The sequence below is a fragment of the Augochlora pura genome, chromosome 6 (genome assembly GCF_028453695.1).
Source record: "Augochlora pura isolate Apur16 chromosome 6, APUR_v2.2.1, whole genome shotgun sequence".
Lineage (NCBI taxonomy): Eukaryota > Metazoa > Arthropoda > Insecta > Hymenoptera > Halictidae > Augochlora > Augochlora pura.
The window spans coordinates 8,427,638-8,442,955 of NC_135777.1; the positions used below are offsets into that span (position 1 = coordinate 8,427,638).

A 15,318-nucleotide genomic window follows, 5' to 3' on the forward strand; every position below is an offset into this window, starting at 1 on the left:
GAGTGGTAAATAATTTATACGTCGTCAAGTTTGTTTATACTTGACAATCTGTTAAAATTGTAACTGTTATATGAATCACAAGACTTAATTCGTATTCATAAAATGCAATAAGTCATATAAAATGAAAATATTGTAGATCAGAAAGATTGTTTTGGATTTAGAATTAAATCACTTCGAATACAAGGGGTTAATAATGAGGGTTTATAAGAATAATTCATAAAAAAAAATCATTCAAAAAAATACGCAATGAAAAATGTACATTTTTGGTTATGTTAAATTTGGTTATAATAATATTTGACGCGGCTAATAATCACCTGCAATTATTTCTGATAACGGGATTTTGTTTTAGTTATTTGTAATAGTCATTGTTGTTGAAAATTCAGAGTAATTATCGGTGACGGAAACTTTATTTCGATTTACTTATCAAAATCTCTGGGAGTACTTTGTCACATGTAATGGGTCTAAATTTATTGTTTGTCGAAAATTTTTGCTTCAACTTTTTCAAATATCTATAAAAAGATTTCACGTTATTCAAGTAAAAGTGAAAACTAATATGCCAATGTGATTGCAATTTTGCAGACACGTTAACGTTGTTTTTATTATAATGTAAAAAATATATAGGTATATGTATTTATTATAGTTCCATATAATTAACTTTGAAATATATTGAAGACATCATAACAGTTTCCTATCGATTTTTCAAGTTTATTTAATTTTCCGTGAGTATTTTAATACTTTTGGTGGTGGGGGGGTTACACTTATCCTTGAAGTACTAACATGTATTTGTAAGATACCCAAAAAATATACAGAAATGGATTTACACAATATGAGTATACACAACAGAAATGAATTTTCCTCGGCCGTAATTGTTACAAGCGATCAAAACCCATATTCCTCGTCAATAAATACTGTATCCGAGCGAGATAGAATTCCGAATTCAGTTTTCATACCTCTGAATGAAAAACTAGAAAAAAGAAAAATTTTATGTATAAATTGATAATTTATATTCTTTACTATGTTTACCTACCACCATGTTAGATTCAGAGAGAGTTTGTCAATTTATATATAAAATTCTTTGTTTTCTGTACGTTTTTAGTTCGTGAGCACGAAAATTGGGATAGGTACGTAAACTAGGCCATCTACCTTATCTCGAAGAAAATAAAAGACAAAGCTTAAATCGTTTTAATAAATTCGGTTTGTCTTGTCCAACCTTATGGAAAAGTTGTATTTGAGCAATGACTATCGCAATCGAGCCTGAGCTTTCTACAAAGAAAAAAGAAAAAGGTTTACTTGGTGCGTGATTTCAATGTTTCGATTTTTAAGTGAATTCTCTCGATAATCCACGTATTCTTCAAATGATAATACTCGATTAGATTTAGTTAGCGATGAGCATCCTTCATCGATTTTTTAAATGTTTTTGATCGATGCATATTTATGCACGATATATTTAACAAATTCAACCCTATGTTTACATTATGTCGGTAGGGATTCACGATGTTATTGCCATTCTTCGGTTTTTTTACTGATGACGTAACCCTTAACCCTTAAAGGAGCACAAGATTGCTAAGAGTAAATATTGGTATGTAACTGTTTTTTTTTTTTTAGTTTGTTTAGATGTAAAATAAATAAAGATCGTAAGAAGAATACATAACCTTTTGTAGTTTTTTTTTAATTTTATGGGAAATATTTTTCAATACATAACCTTTACGAAAAATACATAACCTTTTGTAGTTTTTTTTTAATTTTATGGGAAATATTTTTCCCAATGGACCATAAAGGTAACACAAATTATAGTTAAGCTTTGCTTATACAATGTCCTTTATTTATTGGTTTATCATAACATAATGTTATTGTCAGGCATTTGTTTTCATTTGTTCAAATATATTTTATTATTGCACAAAATCATACTTACCAAATAATATAAAACATGTGAGAAAACGCAGCAATATATCATTACATGACACAATTAATTGAATTAATAACAGAGTACAGCTCGCGAATGTTTTATCAGTGGCGCCGATTGATGTGACAATTCTTTTTTTTCTAAACCTTGACATAAAATGTAGATAAGATTATAATTAAATACGATAATCGCGAATTTTAAAATGGTCTTTTTTAAGTTTGTCTTTTATATCGACAAAATAGAGGGTAGAATGGCCGTTTTAGATAGAACGAATAGAAAGGACGTGTAGTCGCCGTAGTTGTCGTCAGATTCCAAAAGATACGTACAGAATCTTTCAAATGTAACGGATGCTATATATAAGGGGTGATGGAACTTTGAATTGTAATATAATACATTTTAAGCTCGACGCCAAATTTTATGAGATTTAAATTTTGAAAATAATTTCCGGTATATATCCACTGCGACTAGCTCTGAGGAATTGGATTCGATTGGTCCAATTTTTAACACTTTTTCAAGCAACTGAGGATGTATGTACTTGAGGAGGTATGTTAGTAGTACGAGTTTTCTGTATATACAGTTCTTTGTTTTGACATTGTTTTTATCATCGAGTAAAGTAAACATTGTTCGAGATGTATAAAAAGTAGTTGTTGTAATGGACGATTATGAGGATTATAAAATTCACGAAATGTTCTATATGTTTGACAAACAACACTGATTTTGAAAATACATTGTTGTGGTTTCAGTCTTCTCATGATGATTTGCCACAGCTCACTGAACTGAAATGTCTAAACAAAATATTATCTACCAACCCTCAAATTACAGATAACTCTATCAAAAGTTCTCTCATTCTAAAAATACAACACGTATTATGTGTGAACATTACATGTTAATAATGTCAGATATAATGGCTACAATTAACCCTTTTGTGATTCCATGTTAAGCCAAGCTCGACATAACCTGACTTTTGCACTAATAATTAAATATTTTGCTGATTTAAGTTATATTTGTGACTAGCACCACTATTTCTTAACTGCTCTAAATATTGTAGATTGCAAAATGACGTATGGGAATACGGAGATAGAATGTTATAGCAAGTTTTGCAAAGGATTAAAACTTAAGATGGTATTCACATTCACAGCAATAAAAAAAAATCAGTTTTTGTTGTTACGTAACCTGAACCCCTTAATATGCAATAATTTTAAACTTGAAACGATTATGAAAAGAATTATGGACAAAAAAATGTAACATGGTTTCGAATTTAATCAAATTTATAGGATTTGAGCTGTTGCTTATTAATTTAACGTATTCATAACATGAGCGAGCATGAGTATTGAAAGGATTAAAAAATAACTTATTGAAAATTTTCTTTTGAGGCGATAAGCATCGATATATTGAAATATCGAATTTATAAAGTTTTTACGAAAACAATAAAAAAATGTTAGTAAATAAATGAATAGTTGATACTGTTTCAAGAAAAAATTGATGTTACATTTTTTTTATTACTTTGAAACATGAGGAGGAAACTTAGACGCGTTTCTCTAAAAACCAAGTTTTCGAAATTAGTTGTCATATCTTTATAATGACATGATCAATCCCCACAAATTTTACGCACCTATACAATAGATGACCCTTTAGCCTGTAAACTAAAGTTATTCTAATATCGAGAATAGTTCTTTTTACTGCACGAAAAAATTTCAGTTCGGCCAAAATTTTGTTTGGTACCATCTTTTGTAATTATCTTTACGTGTATTAAAATTAGATATTTCTTTAAATTGCACGATGATGTTAACACATTAAAGGCGGGAGACGTAGTACATACTACGATTTATCTCGACTGCTGCTTAAAGGTGGGAGTCGTAGTGCTACGATTTATCTCGACTGCGGCTTAAAGGCGGGAGTTGTAGTAATACAATATTAGCTCGATTGTGGCTTATAGGCGGGAATCGTAGTAATACGATTTATTAGTTTTTAGTTCCTTTTTAATATTTCTTGTAGTTTTAAGAGTTTCAATAAACTTTTGTAAGACTAAATTTATGATTACACAAAATAGCGTCCGCTCTAGGACGAAAAACGAGTCAAGATCACCCGCCTTTAATGTGTTAATAATGATTGCATATAGCCAAATGTCTACATAATATTTTTATTTAATTTATCTAACGTTCTTTACCTTATCATAAAATCTAACGTCTTTACGTAGAAGTGTCCATTGAGTCCTGGGTCGGTCACATATTAGTGACACTAATCTTTGAGTAGTTTTCAAAATTTATTTTTATTGCAATATATTCGTTTAAACTGATTTACGGTACATAAAGTGCTAAATGTTCCATAAAGCGTCAATCTTGGATGCATTGCAAATGTTTTTTATATTAATAGAACTAATGGTAAAATAAACAAAAGGAACGTTTGGCCGATCTTATAGTTCGCATATCAAAATTGATCAATTTCAAGAATTCTAAAGTTTACAAGTAATTTAGAGCATTGTTTAGAACTGGCACAGTAAATTCTCTTCAATTGTCTGTCAGTATCTAAACAAAAATAGACAATTTGGTAAGAGGAGATACGATTATTTGAGCCTCACAGCTCAAATTAATTAATTTGAAATATGTTCGTTTTATACTCTAAACATGTACCAATATTATTACTAAACTGTGAATATTTACATAGAATAAAAATTATCTTCATTGATTGCAACACACTCATAGACATAGAAATTTCTTTTTTCTTTGATTAATTATAGAAAGTCGAAAACAATAGATACATGTCCTTAAATTGTTTTAATATTTCCGTTGTTTTAAATTTCACCCATCCATTTTTATTATAAATACACAAAATCCGCAGACTAATTATTACGCTTAGGTTAATGCTATTTGTATTGACATTTTCTATTATACAATTTAGCGTAAAGCGTAGGAAATAATTTTAATCAACAATTATTAAAAGATATGCTTTAACAATGTCGATAAAAATAGTGTTAAATAGAAGTGATCGAGATAACATCAAGTGTACCATAATCTGAGCAAGGGTCGGGTACAATGGAAGAATATACCATACTTTATTACAAGAACAAATTAGACTGTTTGCTGTCATACATTGGTACTAGCAACTTTATTTATCACTGCACGATAATGTGCATCTGAAAATATTCCATTTTCTTATTGGCCCTATTTTAAAGCAGTCTGACACGCTTTGTAATGCAAAGGACGACATAAGCTGATAAAAAAAATATCGATGTTCTAAAAAGAATTAAAGAAGAGTGATATTTAACGTAATGTCATTTCGAAAAAAGGGTCCTGCTGCAATGAATCCAATTTTATTTTAAAACTAGAATATTCATAAATATTAAAAGTTTACTTTCTGTCCATAGGAATGATCTTTGAACTGATATTGATTTGACAGTTTTTATACATATATTATATTATATATTATATATTATATTATATTATTATATATTATATTATATTATTATATATTACATATATTAATATATATAAAAATACATATATATTATATACGATCTTTTTAACTGTTTGTGACACTATCATTGATAAAATACAAGATATCCAAAAGTCATTCGCAATCGGGAAATAAAGGGCTCCTAAAGTTATTTGAAGCAATTTTTTCCTTAGCGAAAATACAATTAGTGACTTTGTTTATGAATTATTAACGAAAAATACCGACCAATGAATGGCGAGTTATTCTAGCGAAAGGCGGTCGAGCCAACGACCAAGCAGTGCTCAGTACCACTCATTAGCTCAGCCCTCTCGCAACAGCTGATCCCGCCTCTCAATGGAAATCGCATTTTCACTAAGGAAAAAGTTACTTGAAATGATCTCAGGTACCCCTCATTTCCGGATTGCTAGACATTTTTGGGACACCTTGTATGTTTGTAATATAAGGCACAAGCTTCTCTAGAATAGCTGTCCACGAATGAACTTGTTATTCATTTCTATTTCTTAGATGCATAAAAGAATGATATATCAAGTTGTAGAGGAATATTGCAAAGAAAGAGTTCTAATTTTCAAATGTACTGTCTTTAGATATGTTTCTCAAATAAAACAAAAATCTCGGGAATTGTCAAGAGGAGACAAATGAGAGACGGTTAATATGCTAAAAAGGAGATTGAAGTGGGATTGAAAATGATTGTGGCAAAAGAATTAGTAGTAGAACAGTGTGACAGCGGCTTAGCCAGTAAGAGGATAGAATATAAATACAAAGATGCCTACTTGTCGCATAAGGACTATATTAAAACCATATATCAGCAAAGGAGATGTAGAAAGTAACAAGAATATAGGGTGGAATTTCATAATTAAGATATCGAATCTTAGAATAAAATTTTCTTCTCATATGAAAATTATTGTAGTGACCAAATGAAAATAATTATAGTGATCACATGTTAGTGTAAAGAAACTTTAACATAGAAATTAATTTAAATATTATTGTTACGATGTTGTGAAATCATAACAGTAGTGAAGTTGTCATCTTCTGCTATTTGAAATGCAAGCAAGGAAGAGTTAACTTCCAAATCGGCGAAGTGGTTTCCGACGAACAGTAGTTAACGAGATCAGCAAGATCGATGAGAGACGTCGGAGAAAACAGAGTTATTAAACGACCTTCGATTAATATTACAATTAGTTATAAATAAATAATTCAATTAAAATGTAATTATGCTCACAGGTAAGAAAGGCCGAAAACCTCCTCAACATAACGGAAGATCGTAACAATTTGTAATTTAAAATAAAGTCTGAGGGTGTTATCGCAGGTATTTGAAGATTTATAACTTATTTAAATAAATAATTAAGAGCAATAGGTAAATAAAAAAATAATTAAGTACTAGTTCCATCAAAACTTTAAGTTCCTTCTCCTTACGACAATATAGTCACTAATAATCCTATTAAGTATACGGTTAATATACTAAGTGTTTTAATTACTGGCAGTTTCTACTACTAAATGAGTTAAGGTGCGTATTTGTCATTAAAAATGTTAACAGTTCAAAATTTCTTTTAATATTTCAAAGTACATAAATGTTGAATAATAAATAATCATTATTAATAAACATAAAATAAAAAGCACACGAACTATAACATTTTTATTTGAGGCTAGGCTTTTGTCACAAATTTTATCACGATCAGTTGTTATTTTGAACAATTTTAACCGATAATTTTAACAAAGATTTTTACATCTTTCATTTCGCGTAACTTGATTCTACGTCAATTATTTGGATGAAATTTTCAACATGCTTATACATATGTGTGCTATTGAAACCTACAAAAAGAAAGAGCTTTTTATTTTGCTTTCATTTCAATTAATTGCAATTCTTGAAAAGAGATTGTTTCGCAATATCTAGTAAACTAATTCCTCTAACATCTCGAAAAAGCTCGGGCCATTCGATTTATTTTAAAAGACGTTATTCCGTTTTAAAAAGTATTCAAATACTTTCCGAGCCACTGTATATGTATCAATATATTTAAAGTGTTAAACATTCACTCAAACGTTCTGTTGCTACTGTTTTGGTTTGCTTTACACAAAGAGTTAGTTTGAACAACGGGTAACCGTAAGAAGTGTCGCGAGCATGCTATGATGTAACATGACATTAAATGGCTCGACGTAACACAAGACGTTGCTCGAGGGATAGCGCTCGATGATAGGCAATCCAAAATCATGACTACTCAGCAATTTCACTCCGTATTGGTCCGAGGAACCGTAAATCATGACCGAAATCAAATTTCTGAAACAATACGCAAAAATCCTTTTTCTAAGAGATGCCAATCTTCCAAGACCTCAAACTCCACGGACATTTATGCTGTCAAAAGAATTGTTAGTTAGATGTTGGATTATAAAGACGAAAGCAACGACTGCAAATGAAATTTTTTAAGAAAACGGTCTAATTTGGAACACATGCAATGATTTTTTTTCACGCACATGTCTTCCAGTACTCCAACGTCCGTTTTTTGCCTAAAACAAAAAGAAATAAATGAGTTGCTCATTTCTTACATCTTCAATCAAGATACCATATTTGTATATTTCCATATTAGAAACAGTAGAAAATAGAAATTCTTTTTTAGTTTTTGTTTACATATCAGTAAAAATGTAAAAGTTACTTTCGGTTTATAATTATTCACAGCAGTGTTGTAGGTGACCTGCTTGACTCGAGGCACCCTATACATATATTTAAAAAAAACATAACAAAACAACATATTTCTATATTTCTATATTAGAAATAATAGAAAATAGAAATATACAAATACGATGTTTCGTTAAGTTTTTGTGAGGACATCGGTAACAACATAAAATTTACTTTGAGTTTACAAGTATGCACACGACTGTATTAAGTATTATGGTTCCGGAAATGATATTATTTGATGAATTAGAACACAAAAAATTACGGTCCTCTAGAACAGAGCTGATATTGTAAAGTATTTTCGGAACAAAAAGAACAATCCATCACGTTACTAAGTTTTAGAATGACGCAAGCTTTATCATCGCGCGACTATGTTTTACGAAATTATAATATATACTTTATCTCCAATTAAAATACCTTCAAGAATACAAAGCTATTCACTGAATTTGAAGATTTTCGTATATTACACGGCTATAAAGAGTCGAAGCGCAATTATTACCCTTGAACCACGGGATAAGGTTTCTTTGTCGCTATTTCTTTTTTTCAACGTGTCTCGTAAATCGTCGGTCGGATATCTCGAAAGACGATGCGCATGCAGAGAATCGTTGGTGTCTCATTAGAAAGATCTTCGTATCCGTTTGGTTCTCGTGACTGCGGGACTAACGTCAGAAAAATCTCGCGGAACGAGTCACCCCGCTGCTGTCAGGGACTTACTCGTATCTCGGTCGGTTGTATATAAGCGTGAGACCGGGCCTCGGGTTCGTAATAAGACCTGCCGGCCAGGTTTTTCAGCCCCGCTCCACCGTATTGCTCCGTATCTCCTTCTGCATTTCTTCTCCCTTTCGTTCCCTCTTGGCTTCCTGTCGCTCTCTTTTTTCTCTCTCCCTGTCTCTTCTCCCTTTCTCCTTTCTTTTCTCATCCCTTAGATCTCTCGCCCCCCCCCCCCTCTCTCCCTTTCTCCCTCCTCCCCCCTCTCTCTCCCCCCCCCCCCTCTCTCTCTCTCTCTCCCTCTCTCCTCTCTCTTCTACCCCCTCCTTCATCGTATCCTTCTTGTTCTCTCTTTCTCCTCTTCTCTCCCCCCACCCCATCTCTTTCTCCCCCGATCTTCTGTTTTACCTCTTTCCCTTTGTTTTAATTTCTATCTTTTTCTCTTTGTCACTCTTCACCGACTCTTTTCTTCGAGACACTCCGAGCCCGCAGCCAGCAACGTCTCGATGCTATGCCACCAGTACCGGTATTAATTTATACGTTGTACGTGTGTGCACGCCGCTTTTTCTCGCAATTCCTCGAAATTTGCAAGAAACTAGTCGGACACCCTGGCGGCTCGACCGCCTGCCCGCATACTGCCCGCCGTTCCATAAGCTTTGCTGGACGTCGCGAACCGAACCGATCCGAACCGAACTAAACCGAACCGAACCGAACTGGATGTTCAGACAGCTTGTATTGGGTAGCGATGGGACACCGAATACATACATTGCAACCAATCACGTTGCGCGTACACCGCGGCGAATAAAATTTCTGTAAAAACGCTAGCCAATTTACTGGCAGAAATTGACTGTACACGTTGACACGCATTACGAGAACAAAAGCGTCTCATTTATTTTACAAAGAAAAGTTTAAATTTCTTTTCGCAACTTGAAGCGCATTTCTACAATTTCCAACAAAATTATTATATGCATTTATGACAAAGTCGAGAAATATTGCAATTAGAAATAGTGAAGATATTAGAAAAATTGTGTAATGTCAACGAATCTCTGTTAATCTGTTAGAATTATTCACAAAGAAAAAAACGTTTTAGTTAGCTTCTATTTCTTGCAATTGGTGCAGATAGTTTTTATTTGGCATAGTAATCCGTAGTCTAGTTATTTCTAGACTGCGAATCTTTATGCAAATGTGTATTTTTATATGAAATAAATAAAATTATAAGATCATGATAGTTTTATTGCAAGAGAATTTTAAAGATACATCATTTATTTTGCATATTTTGCATATTTCATATGTTTTACATCTATTTTTTAAGCCCATGTGCAAAAGTATATTGCATATTAACTCTTTGCACTCCGCGCCATCATGGATGTTACCTACCAGCGCTTATGAACATTTATATTATTATATAGTATATGTTATATATGTATTGTTTATATGTATTGTTATATATGTATTGTGAACGCGGTCCTTTCATTCAAAAATAGAATATTTAATTCGCCTTATAGGCGCGAGTTCAATAAGGGTCACACATCTCCGATTCTCGGTACCATCCGCGGTATGATCTGGTCACGTAGGCCCAGTCCTCACCCTAATCTACCGTATAGGCGCGAGTTCAAGAAAGATCATGCGTCTCCGATTCTCGGTATCATCCGCGGTGTGATCTGGGTCACGTAGGCCCGGTCCTTACTACCGAATTTTATAGTTCAGCTGCATATAAAAAGGCTAAGATTTTTCTTCTCATCGGACAGTTTCGAGTCAAATCGCGATGCGAGACGTTTGCAAGATCGCGCTCAGTTCTCTTTCAAGCATTTAACTACCTAGTACGTATACGAAAGTAGTTAATCCCCGCCGACTTGGTGCGTAAACCAGGGAGCGTGTCTTAGGACTATCGCGAATCTTACACTAGACTTACGCACTTGTAATAGACTGAAGTTGTTAGATTATATTAGTTTTTACTTGCAATTCAGTGCACAAGTTTATTTCATTCCATCTCCCAGTTCGAGTCAGTTGTTGGTAACGATCTCACAAAGATACACCTTTGTCGCTCGAGGTGTATCAGTTAATATTTCTTTCGAAGTTACGAGGCAAAGTTAGAAGCAATCCAAAACCCCATTACCCAATCAGGTGGCGACCCGGTGATGAAATAGGCATCGGCCAGTCCACGCATTCCTTTCAAATATCCGCACAAACTCATTTACCTCCGGCCACGTGTGCAGTGGCCCTCGGCTCGTAACTATATATATGTATATGTATATATAATATTATTATAATAATATTCAATTTATATGAATTTGTAAACATCGAGAAATAGTTGCAAATCGCTAATAAACTTTAATGTTTAGTCATATACTAGAATTACGATGTCCCCTGAGAGGAGACAACGGAATGCAAAGGGTTAAATATGCAGAGGGTTCCTTAGCTAAAGGAGACCACCCATAATGCTACCTATAATTATAAACTCAAAGTAACTTTTACATTTTTATAAATATTAGAAAAAAGCAAGAAGAAAGCTATATTTGTGTATTTCTATATTAGAAATAACAGAAAATAGAAATAATTTCTTTGTTACGTACTTGATTGATGTGCAGATAATTACTTGAAATTACTTAGAGAAGAGACCGCTTATATCCCAACACACGATTCGATCCTCCCAAATTGTGTATAAACAAAGTATTGCATTGTTTTATTAGCATAAGATAATATTATTCTGTTACGGAATATCTTGTTAGTGGAAAGAAACGAAGAAATAAGTTACAGTAGAATTGAAAAGAAATTCTTACATGTATATATATATCAAAATTGTGTAATAAAACTGTACATGTGCACAGATAATTATTTGCATTTATTGAAAGAAACAGGTACCATTTTGAAATCTTTTTTTTTATTTATTACAAGATTTCAACTTTATTCATTTTTAAAAACATTTTTTTTTTTAATTTTTTTGAAATTAAATTTGGATGCCTAAAATTGAGTAATTAGCTGACGACTTTTACAGGGAGTCCCATTTAAGTTGAGATTGTAAAAGATCTCGTAAATACATGATAAATACTTGGTGTAATACCATACTTTCTATGATTCCTTCAATCGGCTTTTGTATACTACAAGTAATAATAATTTTAATTATGTTCAATAACATCGTCGATAATGGTATTTTATGTGGACGTCAAGCGAGCGAAGCCTAGTTCCGCTCATTGTCTCGACCGCCTTGCACCAGTTGATCTTACCTCTCATTGGTCATTTGTAAACAAAGTCGTGGATTGTTTTTACACTCAGGAAAAAGTTACTTCAAATGACCTCAGAAACTCCCACATTCCCGTTGTTGTTCATAATTTTTGAACAACCTGTATATCTGAACCGTGTAATAATATCTATCATATATTTTGACATATCTAACGCATTACTTTCGTGTTGCAACTGTCATCAATTTATCCTATGTTCAATTGAAAGTTGCCAAAATTTGTATATTTATTTTGTAGCATTCAAAGTACAAGCAATCTCGTTAATTTAAATTCATTCATCACTATGGCTTCTATTCAAATACAAGATTACAATGGCTAGTATATCTCACACAGTACATACATGTTTGTCGCTCGAAGTGTATCCTCTTTTAAACATTACGAAGCGACGCAGTGATGAAAAAGACATTGGCAAGTCTACTATTTTTCTTTATCTAATGGCGATCTAGTGGTGGAAGAGACATTGGCAAGTTTTCTATTCTCCTAATAAATGGCAACCCGACGGTGTAATTGACATTGGCGAGTTCACGGCCCTCATATCTTATATCTTCCTTCCGACGGTGGCAAGTCCACAACCAACGGCGACAAAAATATTGACAAGTCTACTATTCTATCAGTAAGTGGCCACTCGGTGGTGAAAGAGACATCGGCAAAACCACTATAATAATGGTGACCTATTAGTGGAATAAACATTGGAAAGTCCATGACAACCGAACTCCCAAACATTCATACTCCCATACAACTGTCGCATTGTCATAGCCTTCGTTCATCGTAATTTATTACTCAATTTATAACCTGAAACCCATAGTAGATCTATTTTTCTCCAGTGTTTAGCACTTCCCGTTCATAATGCACAAAAGGATACTAGAAGATGTTTACTTCACCAAACAGATTGTCCCTTACCAAAAATTTGTATTTGTTGGACACAGTAGTGTGTCCAAAACGTGATAATCTACCTTATTCGTAAATATCACATGTTTAGAGATATCGCAATAAACTTTGCAGGTTGAGTTTAAATTAGGACTTTTATCTGGAATTAGATTAATTCATTTTTTACACTTCACATTTGGAGTCTATCGTAACCTCCGAATACCAGTTATTTTTAGTGAAAATGAGTATATCAGTTAAAGATCGATAATTGCTTAAATTAAATGATCCATTAAATCGCGTAAATAGCAGAATGTTCTATTCTTTGAATAAGTTATTACTATACCATATTAGCTGAGTTTCCCTTATAAATAACATCCTTAGAATTTTCAAATATTTAAATATTTCCACATAAACTGACTTTATTGTAAAAACAAGTGATGAAACTAAAGAATTTCGATTATAAAAGAATCGATGCATAATGTGCTCAATTACCAGTGCTCATCTTAATAATTTGCTTTGTATATCATTTAGTGGTGCAGACATCCGTGCCTCAAAACGAAGCAGAGCTACAGCTGTACAGGGTGATGCAGAAGGCGTCTCTCTTGGGCTACTATGACACTCTTCTCGAAATGGGTAAGATACAAGACACGCGAGACACATCCAATACTAATGTATAACAAGCAATATCGTTTTTTAAATTTAACAGTGGAACCGTTATTTTTGAAAGTGGTATAAGTCCATTTTTTCATATATCCAAAAAATTTAAACATTTTCGTGTGAATCAATTTAAAAATATTGAATCAATTAAAGATTTTTTAACATTATAAACATGATAGATTTTATTGCGCATCAATAATTATTAAAATCGTTAACGAAGATAAACATATTATAAGAAATGAAAACAAGAAATTCAAGTCCATATTTTTATAGATTTTATAATCTTGGATTATTGACTTTACTGAAGTGAATTATTTTATCAGGAAATCGTAGTCTATTTAATATATGATCATAAGTATTAAAAGAGGATATCTATATCTTACTAAAATGACCATGAATTCATTTTTTCAAGAAGTGGACTTATTCCGCTTTTTTAAAAGCGGTAAGTAATCTAGTTATTTTTCAATCAATGCGCTTTTCCATTGATATTACTAACTCTATATGTTTTATATAACAAAAAAATAATAATAGCATTATCCTTCGGGCATAAATAACAAATACAGAACAATTATTTACTCTTCCAAAATCTATTTCCTTCTCTTCGCTTGTTGAATGTCATTTTCATTCAATAATAAGTAATAACGTGTAATTTTCGCAAAGAAATTGCTTCTAAAGTACATTAGTTGAGAGCTGACAATATAAGTCACATATGATCCAGTTGATCTCATGCATCCTTTGCAAAGCAATCAACCACCCCAGAACAATGGGCAATTTCGATAACAAATACACGATTCTTAAAGATATTGTTGTTCTAAAATTTTTAAACATATATTTTTGAGAAAATTTAAATTTTTTATTCAGAGAATTTGTGCTACCAAATGCAATGGTATTTTTTTATATTACATTATGTAAGCGTTAAAAAATGTTTAAACAATATTTAATGGGTATAAACATTCTCAGACATAAATTCTTGTGCATGTTTCACAATTTATTTAAAAAATTAGAGGTCTAAGGCGACATCTAATTATGCGTAAAACAACGCACTTTCTTCTTGAAAAAAACCATAAAGAGAAGCTAAAATGCAGATTTCGTTTTCGATTGCTAAATAAAGTCGCTTAGTAAAAGATGAGATGTTAATGATATCTAAAGTTGTATTTCTTTTAATAAAATAGGAAGAATTATTTTGCGTTTTTCGAAATATTCATGGTCTACTTTATGACAGTATTGATAGCCGAAACATTCGGCAGTCGTTAACAGAAACATTATACTAACAATCTTGGTGTTGTGGTGTACAATATTTTGATAATTAATGATAATAGTCTTCTCCATTATGATTTTTATGAAATTTAAATATCTCTAGTTTAAAAAATCTGTAGATCTCATCCAATCCTAAACCAAACCCTAATTTGTATCTAATCTATAATTAAAACGTTTAAAGCATTTTAAAAACAGTTTTTGAAAATTATTTTCGCTGCTTCATATTTTAACTACACATTTTTACCATAAATGCATAGAAACACAGTCTAGTTATAAGTATAGATTATATCTGAGTTAGGATTTCATTATGTACTTTAAAAAGTTCATCCGTTATAGATACGCAATTGCTTTCCGATCATAGCGACGGACTTTTAGAAACGGCCACAGTTTTTTTACAACTGCTCGCGATTTGTTACAATTACTGTAAAGGAAAAAATTGTACGAATTATCAAGCGGTGTAATATATTGTATATAAAATTTAATAAAATTGGAGAGTTGTTCGAAAATTTCCCAATATTTTTCTACCTTATTACGGTAAACGCGATAGCGATCGTTGCTTTTGAGATTCA

The 15,318-nt window shown here is 32.1% G+C and overlaps 1 protein-coding gene and 1 long non-coding RNA gene across 6 annotated transcripts in view; one reads left to right on the top strand and one right to left on the bottom strand.

Moving 5' to 3' along the window:
• The window catches only part of Nab (NGFI-A-binding protein homolog), a 62,707-nt gene that overhangs the window by 24,873 nt on the left and 22,516 nt on the right, over positions 1-15,318 (top strand). For all 5 annotated transcript variants that reach the window (XR_013494222.1, XM_078183000.1, XM_078183001.1 and 2 more), the window contains exon 2: positions 13,367-13,468. Coding sequence is in view for 4 of the 5 variants with exons in the window: in XM_078183000.1 (XP_078039126.1) it covers positions 13,367-13,468 (102 nt within the window). In the remaining variant the exon portion in view is untranslated. The remainder of the gene's footprint in view (positions 1-13,366; positions 13,469-15,318) is intronic.
• The window catches only part of LOC144471182 (uncharacterized), a 48,279-nt gene that overhangs the window by 3,397 nt on the left and 29,564 nt on the right, over positions 1-15,318 (bottom strand). The window lies entirely within an intron of this gene.